The sequence below is a fragment of the Physella acuta genome, unplaced genomic scaffold, assembly GCF_028476545.2.
Source record: "Physella acuta isolate Inbredline_101_S28 unplaced genomic scaffold, ASM2847654v3 ptg000890l, whole genome shotgun sequence".
NCBI classification, from domain to species: domain Eukaryota; kingdom Metazoa; phylum Mollusca; class Gastropoda; family Physidae; genus Physella; species Physella acuta.
The window spans coordinates 1,649,322-1,659,618 of record NW_026732407.1 but is presented as its reverse complement, the minus strand read 5'-3'; the positions used below and the strand labels follow the sequence as shown (position 1 = coordinate 1,659,618).

The following is a 10,297-nucleotide window of genomic DNA, read 5'->3' as shown; positions in this document are numbered from 1 at the left end:
ATAATATTTTCATTATTGGATTTTGTCAGCGCGTACGATAAAACTATTAAGAAGGGTCCGGTGAATGCGCGGTACTAGCAAAAAGGTAAAGAACCACTGGTCTAAATAATGAGTTATTATGTAACTGTAGTATAAAAGTAATTATCGACGGTGTGTATGTGATCTTGCAATACCATTAAAATAACACAAATGCTGTGTCGAAGTAATGTAAGAAAAAACAATGTGTGAAGCCAGAAGCCTAGATGAGATTTTGAAATGAAAGTCTCCAACATTTCCCGTCTAGTGCCAGTTAGCATTGCTGCACCGAATCAAACTGTTGTCTTCAACCATTTCTTTTCACAATTTTATCCTGGAAGAAATATCGAACGGCCTAAGAATTAATGGAACAAGCTTTTAAATTATCTTGTTTAAGGTAGCGAAAGATTTCTTGTTAGCGAAAAATTAGCTCCTTTGAGCTAGAGGAAAGTTAATTCCCTTTAATTTACGTTAACCGAAGAAGCAAATGAATATTTCTATTAGAACAACAAAAGGGAGATTTGAATACAAGAAATCCATTTCTCTGACCAGGTAACTCGAGCCACTTCTCTAAGTGTCACCACTGCCTCAGTTGCCAGTCTTGTGGGTTGGTAATTATCTTTTTCTCAAGAAATATTCGGACTCAGTCACTTCTTGAACTGAACATCTTAGCCATGTATTTCTCATGAATTTACTAGAACGTGTTTCTTAATCCGTCATCGCTATGTCTTTATGTTATGATTTTATCCGTTGTTTTTTTTTCTCAGATATATACTTGGTAGTGTCAATTACATCGTTATTTTTATTCTTTTTTTTCCCTTTTTTTCTTCTTTTATTGTTATTTTTTCCAAACCATCGATTGATCTGTTTGAATGCTTATCGTGATCCACGAACCCTAGAACTAACCCCAGTCAATAGCGAAGAAAAATAAGGTTTTGGCTGTAGAGAAATTTGGCTCGCGATCGCCGCGTGCTGTGAAAACACTGAGGACAATAGCGCAGGGCTTGAGAAATCTGGCCATGACAAAACGCGTGCTATTATTTCATGCGGACCTGTTGTACAAACAGGGGAACCAAACAAACAGGACAATGATCAAGGGGGCGGAGGAGGGGCCGAAATGTGAAATAGTTAGACGACGCTCCTGAAATAACATAATCACGTGCCTTTTAGGGCGGTTTGCTTCAATCGGTCTAGGCAAGTTTTTTCGGCCATGTGTAGCGCAGGAAGGATTTGAGGCATCTGTCCCAAGGTCTCCCGTTGTTTTGCTTGCTGTTAGCTGGTCCGTGTTGTCATGTACTAGCCTGGACGTTTACTGCTGACGTGGTCAGGTGGTTTTCTTATGTGATCAGCTTGTCTGGGCTCTCAGGCACTAGGACGTGCCTATGATTCGGCCTGCTTGTTCCAATAGGATAGACACATTTAACGTGAGGATGGTTTGTTTTTGTTTTCATTATTGATAATTAATATTTCCCATTTTGGATTCGTGTACTGATTTACATAATTTAGGTAAGAAACAAGGAATTTAAAGTCGAGTTCAAGGTTCAGATAGTGTTGTTTTCTTCAATGGCGCCCCACCCCTAATCACCGTGTTGAGCCACACCACCTCTTCAATGGCCCCACCCCACACACCACTTCAGTGATGACCCCCCCCCTCCAATTACAGTGTTGAGCCACATACCTCTTGAAGACGTATATCCCCCTCCCCCCCCCCCCCATCACTCTGTAGAGCTACGCTGCTCTTCAGTTGACGCTCAACACGTGAAGTGCTTGCTATTTTCGTCAGCTCTAACCTTCTGTGTGAGCAACGGAGCAGTAGTCTGGATGTTTTAGCTGTGGTCAGGTGTGTGGTTGTTTTAGTTGTGGTCAGGTGTGGTTGTTTTAGTTGTGGTCAGGTGTGTGGTAGGGTGTGTGGCTGTTTTAGTTGTGGTCAGGTGTGTGGTTGTTTTAGTTGTGATCAGGTGTGTGGTAGGATGTGTGGTTGTTTTAGTTGTGGTCAGGTGTGTGTGGTTGTTTTAGTTGTGATCAGGTGTATGTGGTTGTTTTAGTTATGGTCAGGTGATTGGTTGTTTTAGTTATGGTCAGGTGATTGGTTGTTTTAGTTATGGTCAGGTGATTGGTTGTTTTAGTTATGGTCAGGTGTGTGGTTGTTTTAGTTGTGGTCAGGTGTGTGTGGTTGTTTTAGTTGTGGTTAGGTGTGTGGTTGTTTTAGTTGTGGTTAGGTGTGTGGTTTTTTTTAGCTATGGTCAGGTGTGTGGTTGTTTTAGTTATGGTCAGGTGATTGGTTGTTTTAGTTATGGTCAGGTGATTGTTTGTTTTAGTTATGGTCAGGTGATTGTTTTTTTTAGCTGTGGTCAGGTGTGTGTGGTTGTTTTAGTTATGGTCAGCTGTCTGTGTCTTTTGGTCAGTTATAGTCATTTTAGTCAACTATTCATGTCCCCTCCAAGATTTTAGCCACCCTACCCCATTCCCTCCCGGATCATGTTCCCTCTGAGATCTTAGCCCACTACCCTGTATCATGTTCCCTCTGAGATCTTAGCCCACTGTCCTGTATCATGTTCCCTCTGAGATCTTAGCCCACTGTCCTGTATCATGTTCCCTCTGAGATCTTAGCCCACTACCCTGTATCATGTTCCCTCTGAGATCTTAGCCCACTGTCCTGTATCATGTTCCCTCTGAGATCTTAGCCCACTGTCCTGTATCATGTTCCCTCTGAGATCTTAGCCCACTGTCCTGTATCATGTTCCCTCTGAGATCTTAGCCCACTGTCCTGTATCATGTTCCCTCTGAGATCTTAGCCCACTGTCCTACCCTGTATCATGTTCCCTCTGAGATCTTAGCCCACTGTCCTGTATCATGTTCCCTCTGAGATCTTAGCCCACTGTCCTGTATCATGTTCCCTCTGAGATCTTAGCCCACTGTCCTGTATCATGTTCCCTCTGAGATCTTAGCCCACTGTCCTGTATCATGTTCCCTCTGAGATCTTAGCCCACTGTCCTGTATCATGTTCCCTCTGAGATCTTAGCCCACTGTCCTGTATCATGTTCCCTCTGAGATCTTAGCCCACTACCCTGTATCATGTTCCCCTGAGATCTTAGTCCACTACCCTGTATCATGTTCCCTCTGAGATCTTAGTCCACTACCCTGTATCATGTTCCCCTGAGATCTTAGTCCACTACCCTGTATCATGTTCCCTCTGAGATCTTAGCCCACTGTCCTGTATCATGTTCCCTCTGAGATCTTAGCCCACTGTCCTGTATCATGTTCCCTCTGAGATCTTAGCCCACTGTCCTACCCTGTATCATGTTCCCTCTGAGATCTTAGCCCACTGTCCTGTATCATGTTCCCTCTGAGATCTTAGCCCACTGTCCTGTATCATGTTCCCTCTGAGATCTTAGCCCACTGTCCTGTATCATGTTCCCTCTGAGATCTTAGCCCACTACCCTGTATCATGTTCCCCTGAGATCTTAGTCCACTACCCTGTATCATGTTCCCTCTGAGATCTTAGCCCACTGTCCTACCCTGTATCATGTTCCCTCTGAGATCTTAACCCACTACCCTGTATCATGTTCCCCCTGAGATCTTAGCCCACTGTCCTGTATCATGTTCCCTCTGAGATCTTAGTCCACTACCCTGTATCATGTTCCCCCGAGATCTTAGTCCACTACCCTGTATCATGTTCCCTCTGAGATCTTAGTCCACTACCCTGCATCATGTTCCCTCTGAGATCTTAGCCCACTGTCCTACCCTGTATCATGTTCCCCCTGAGATCTTAGCCCACTGTCCTGTATCATGTTACCTCTGAGATCTTAGCCCACTACCCTGTATCATGTTCCCTCTGAGATCTTAGCCCACTACCCTGTATCATGTTCCCCTGAGATCTTAGCCCACTGTCCTGTATCATGTTCCCTCTGAGATCTTAGCCCACTGTCCTCCCCTGTATCATGTTCCCTCTGAGATCTTAGCCCACTACCCTGTATCATGTTCCCTCTGATATCTTAACCCACTACCCTGTATCATGTTCCCTCTTAGATCTTAGCCCAATGTCCTACCCTGTATCATGTTCCCTCTGAGATCTTAGTCCACTACCCTGTATCATGTTCCCTCTGAGATCTTAGCCCACTGTCCTACCCTGTATCATGTTCCCTCTGAGATCTTAACCCACTACCCTGTATCATGTTCCCCCTGAGATCTTAGCCCACGGTCCTGTATCATGTTCCCTCTGAGATCTTAGTCCACTACCCTGTATCATGTTCCCCTGAGATCTTAGTCCACTACCCTGTATCATGTTCCCTCTGAGATCTTAGCCCACTACCCTGTATCATGTTCCCTCTGAGATCTTAGCCCACTACCCTGTATCATGTTCCCCTGAGATCTTAGTCCACTACCCTGTATCATGTTCCCTCTGAGATCTTAGCCCACTGTCCTACCCTGTATCATGTTCCCTCTGAGATCTTAACCCACTACCCTGTATCATGTTCCCCCTGAGATCTTAGCCCACTGTCCTGTATCATGTTCCCTCTGAGATCTTAGTCCACTACCCTGTATCATGTTCCCCTGAGATCTTAGTCCACTACCCTGTATCATGTTCCCTCTGAGATCTTAGTCCACTACCCTGTATCATGTTCCCTCTGAGATCTTAGCCCACTGTCCTACCCTGTATCATGTTCCCTCTGAGATCTTAACCCACTACCCTGTATCATGTTCCCCCTGAGATCTTAGCCCACTGTCCTGTATCATGTTCCCTCTGAGATCTTAGCCCACTACCCTGTATCATGTTCCCTCTGAGATCTTAGCCCACTACCCTGTATCATGTTCCCTCTGAGATCTTAGCCCACTACCCTGTATCATGTTCCCCTGAGATCTTAGCCCACTGTCCTGTATCATGTTCCCTCTGAGATCTTAGCCCACTGTCCTACCCTGTATCATGTTCCCTCTGAGATCTTAGCCCACTACCCTGTATCATGTTCCCTCTGATATCTTAACCCACTACCCTGTATCATGTTCCCTCTGAGATCTTAGCCCAATGTCCTACCCTGTATCATGTTCCCTCTGAGATCTTAGTCCACTACCCTGTATCATGTTCCCTCTGAGATCTTAGCCCACTGTCCTACCCTGTATCATGTTCCCTCTGAGATCTTAACCCACTACCCTGTATCATGTTCCCCCTGAGATCTTAGCCCACTTTCCTGTATCATGTTCCCTCTGAGATCTTAGTCCACTACCCTGTATCATGTTCCCCTGAGATCTTAGTCCACTACCCTGTATCATGTTCCCTCTGAGATCTTAGCCCACTACCCTGTATCATGTTCCCTCTGAGATCTTAACTCACTACCCTGTATCATGTTCCCTCTGAGATCTTAACCCACTACCCTGTATCATGTTCCCTCTGAGATCTTAGCCCACTGTCCTACCCTGTATCATGTTCCCTCTGAGATCTTAGCCCACTGTCCTACCCTGTATCATGTTCCCTCTGAGATCTTAGCCCACTACCCTGTATCATGTTCCCTCTGAGATCTTAACTCACTACCCTGTATCATGTTCCCTCTGAGATCTTAGCCCACTGTCTTACCCTGTATCATGTTCCCTCTGAGATCTTAGCCCACTGTCCTACCCTGTATCATGTTCCCTCTGAGATCTTAGCCCACTACCCTGTATCATGTTCCCTCTGAGATCTTAGCCCACTGTCCTACCCTGTATCATGTTCCCTCTGAGATCTTAGCCCACTGTCCTACCCTGTATCATGTTCCCTCTGAGATCTTAGCCCACTGTCCTGTATCATGTTCCCTCTGAGATCTTAGCCCACTGTCCTACCTTGTATCATGTTCCCTCTGAGATCTTAGCCCACTGTCCTACCCTGTATCATGTTCCCTAACCCCACCGAAATGAAGTTTCTAGAATCTAATGATGGCATATAGCGTGCCCGGAAGTGGCTAATAAATTGATTTGGCGTGTCGTGGTCGACTGTAAGATTCTATGGGACTTAAATAGCGGAGGAGAGTGGCTGAGCCTGTTAATGAAAGCTGACGACGGCTGCTATTATCACTGCACGAATTAGACGAGGCTTTTTCCTTCTTTTTTCACCCCGAGCCCGTGGGAGTCGGGTTTCACGTCTCCCGTCACAATTAACTAATTAACCGTGATTTGATAACCTAGTTGACAATAATGTGTCATTAAATCCTAATGTAACAGTTACATCGATGCAAATCAGATTGAAAATACCCGAGGACAACAGCAACATCATTACCAAAATAACAGCAGCATCAAAAAACATGGCCAAAATAACAGCAGCATCTAAAAACATGGCCAAAATAACAGCAGCATCAAAAAACATGGCCAAAATAACAGCAGCATCAAAAAACATGGCCAAAATAACAGCAGCATCAAAAAACATGGCCAAAATAACAGCAGCATCAAAAAACATGGCCAAAATAACAGCAGCATCAAAAAACATGGCCAAAATAACAGCAGCATCAAAAAACATGGCCAAAATAACAGCACCATCAAAAAACATGGCCAAAATAACAGCAGCATCTTGCTCAAAATAACATCAGAATAAAAACTCTATCTCTTCCCCCCCCCTCCCCAAAAATAACTGAAATATTATTATTTAAAATAAAAGCAACATTATGGCCAAAATAACAGCTATTTCGTAAGTAATATAACCAATCTAAGTATTTATCTTCTCTTTATCTGTATATTTGACTGTTTTATGTGTGGGTTACTAAACTATCTCTGGTTAATTTTTCCGATTTTCACTTTTCAACATTTGCTTGAGGAGATCTCAGCCTTGAATAGCCTTCCCTATTAAGGTAATGGACTTACCTTTTCAAGCCATCTTTGCTAATAGAATCTTTTGTTGATGAGATGGTTAGGTAAGCTGAGACCGGCTCAAGAGGGAGTTGGACAGAGCCGGTAATCAAGTTGCGTGATGGAAAGTCGTGACGCTGTCTTTCAATCATTACATTGTCCGTGTGTAGGGGGTGATGATCATCTTGTGGTCACTTTCTTATTGCAGGATCCTGTCTTATTATAGTACCTGCTGTCGTTGATCTATATGCTCATCTCTCAGGTGCCATACACCCCCCCCCCCATGTGTACATGACACCTGTAACGCAAATTCTCTCTTATGTTACCATTGTGTTGTCTCTAGCATTATGTTTTTGTGCTCACATATCAAGGTATGGGACACCGAAGAGTTTTAATAAAACTTTTCACTATACACTGACTGGTTAATTTTTTTCTGGTGCCTGTACCATGCTATAGGTAGGAAACAATCAAGTAGGCTCTACTTTAGAAAGATTTCTCCTATGTTGTAGGTAGAAAACACAATAAAGTGGGCTCTAGAGAAAGATTTCTCCTATGTTTTACGTAGGAAACACAACAAAGTGGGCTCTAGAGAAAGATTTCTCCTATGTTTTACGTAGGAAACACAATAAAGTGGGCTCTAGAGAAAGATTTCTCCTATGTTTTACGTAGGAAACACAATAAAGTGGGCTCTAGAGAAAGATTTCTCCTATGTTTTACGTAGGAAACACAACAAAGTGGGCTCTGGAGAAAGATTTCTCCTATGTTTTACGTAGGAAACACAACAAAGAGGGCTCTGGAGAAAGTTTTCTCCGATGTTTTACGTAGGAAACACAACAAAGAGGGCTCTGGAGAAAGTTTTCTCCGATGTTTTACGTAGGAAACACAACAAAGTGGGCTCTAGAGAAAGATTTCTCCTATGTTTTACGTAAGAAACACAACAACGTGGGCTCTAGAGAAAGATTTCTCCTATGTTTTACGTAGGAAACACAACAAAGTGGGCTCTAGAGAAAGATTTCTCCTATGTTTTACGTAGGAAACACAACAAAGAGGGCTCTGGAGAAAGTTTTCTCCTATGTTTTACGTAGGAAACACAACAAAGTGGGCTCTAGAGAAAGATTTCTCCTATGTTGTGGGTAGGAAACACAATACAGTGGGCTCTAGAGAAAGATTTTTCCCGTTAAAAAATGGATGCCGGACAGCAGCCCCACCCTGGCGGGGGTGTATTATTCTCTGACGCCCTCTGAGAGCACGTGACCTCCAGACTTGATGAGTCTGGCGCCCCTCACCGGGCGGACCAAGGACGGCACGACAGTGGAGACTGGCTTTAGATAATTCGATTAGGATCTGAAGATTTGGAATATTTATGGCCAAACTTCACCAGACACTCCGCTGCCTCTCTCTGATACACGTATAACTACATCTTGCAGCAATATTCCCCTGTTGTATTGCTGAATTGTAGCAATATTCCCCTGTTGGCATTGAGTGAGAATAACATTGCTACGTACTGGGGTTATGCATAGTTGATCCCCCTTGTTCAGCTTTTGTTTATTGTGTTTTGTAAGTCTTGTCGGTATAAGCTCAGTACTAAACAGAACAATAAAGATATGCGCTAACCAGCTTGTGTATGTCTGACTTAAAACCTTTTCTCTCTTGTGATGTGAAAAATCCATCAGCTAGAGTCTCTGTTGTTAGGTTTTAATTGTTTACTTCGTCATTTTTCTAGATTGTCTCCTTCAAATAGAACCTAATCTTACTAAATCTTGATGTAGCATTTTCTGACATCCCCCACCTCTTCAGAATAAATTCTACTTTGAGTGTTGCTTTTAACATTGTTAAGTGTAACAATATGGTAGTTGAACGCCAAAGGCCATGGCAGTGGTTGTAATAAGAAGTGACTGTAAGCACGGAGTTAATGGACAAAAATTGACTTGTTCTCTGGGTAACCTAATTGTTGTCTCTCCCGTCCCGGGGGAGTCTTTAAATCGTGGGGTCATGTTGGGGGAGTCTTTAAATCGTGGGGTCATGTTGGGGGAGTCTTTAAATCGTGAGGTCATGTTGGGGGAGTCTTTAAATCGTGGGGTCATGTTGGGGGAGTCTTTAAATCGTGGGGTCATGTTGGGGGAGTCTTTAAATCGTGAGGTCATGTTGGGGGAGTCTTTAAATCGTGGGGTCATGTTGGGGGAGTCTTTAAATCGTGGGGTCATGTTGGGGGAGTCTTTAAATCGTGAGGTCATGTTGGGGGAGTCTTTAAATCGTGGGGTCATGTTGGGGGAGTCTTTAAATCGTGAGGTCATGTTGGGGGAGTCTTTAAATCGTGAGGTCATGTTGGGGGAGTCTTTAAATCGTGAGGTCCTGTTGGGGGAGTCTTTAAATCGTGGGGTCATGTTGGGGGAGTCTTTAAATCGTGGGGTCATGTTGGGGGAGTCTTTAAATCGTGAGGTCATGTTGGGGGAGTCTTTAAATCGTGAGGTCATGTTGGGGGAGTCTTTAAATCGTGGGGTCATGTTGGACGCCTCGGACTTGCTTTACGTCCGCGCAACTTGTCGGATTGAGGGGGTAGTTTTTTGTTACTCGGCGTGTTTTTACACATGTCATTCCCAAATTATGGGATGGGATTGTTATATACCAGTGTACGTTTGTGGCTTCAAATTGTGCGTCATGTTTTTCAGCCTATACTTTTTTTTCTCATTAATTTGTCCTTTATGATAACATGAATGTTGTGTAAAATATTCTTTAATTGGCCGTGGGGTTTGGGGGTTTGGTTGCGTCCACAGCTGGGGGTTTGGTTGCGCCCACAGCTGGGGCTATGGTTGCGTCCACAGCTAGGGGTATGGCTGCGTCCATAGCTGGGGGTATGGCTGCGTCCACAGCTAGGGGTATTGTTGCGTCCACAGCTGGGGGTATGGTTGCGTCCACAGCTGGGGGTATTGTTTCGTCCACAGCTGGGGGTATGGTTGCGTCTATAGCGGGGGGTATGGTTGCGTCCATAGATCGATGTGTAGTTGTGTGATAGTATGGCTACCAAAAGTCTGCAGTGTTAAGCTGGGTAATTGGTCTTGTTAGACCGTAGCTGACTCTGAGTCGTGTGGCCAGTCCATGGATGTCATTACAGTAGACAACATAAGACGCCGGGCCCAGCCTCTCCCCTGACAATCAGAAATCGATCAATTTGTTTCGTTGTGCGGGTCAGAAGGTTTTTAGTACACTGTTCCCACGTCACCCGGACAAATGGGAAACTGGATCTGCCTTGAAAGAAACGATTTAGATTCGGTGCCTTTTCTTTCTCCTGGTTATTTATGTTGCTTGTTTGGTCGACTGGCGTTTAACTGTAGGAGGGTGGGGTGGATGTGGCTGGTTTAACCAGTCGCTGTTGTGGACGGGAGTTTCAAGTTTGGGATATTGCAATCAAATTAATGTTGCTGCTTTAGATGATTTTGCCACCACGTGCTTTAAATTGTGTTGTATGCTTTAGATG

At 44.2% G+C, this 10,297-nt stretch overlaps 1 protein-coding gene across 1 annotated transcript; it reads right to left on the bottom strand.

The window, feature by feature from the left end:
- Positions 1–8,654: 8,654 nt before the first annotated feature.
- On the bottom strand, positions 8,655–9,326 carry LOC131952779 (putative uncharacterized protein DDB_G0290521). The gene has a single exon (XM_059315602.1). The coding sequence runs from the start codon at positions 9,324–9,326 to the stop codon at positions 8,655–8,657; it is 672 nt and encodes a 223-aa protein (XP_059171585.1).
- Between the last annotated feature and the right edge of the window lie 971 nt (positions 9,327–10,297).

Excerpts from the sequence above, each read along its gene's own strand:
- LOC131952779 (XM_059315602.1), bottom strand. The coding sequence starts at position 9,326 with ATGACCCCACGATTTAAAGACTCCCCCAACATGACCTCACGATTTAAA.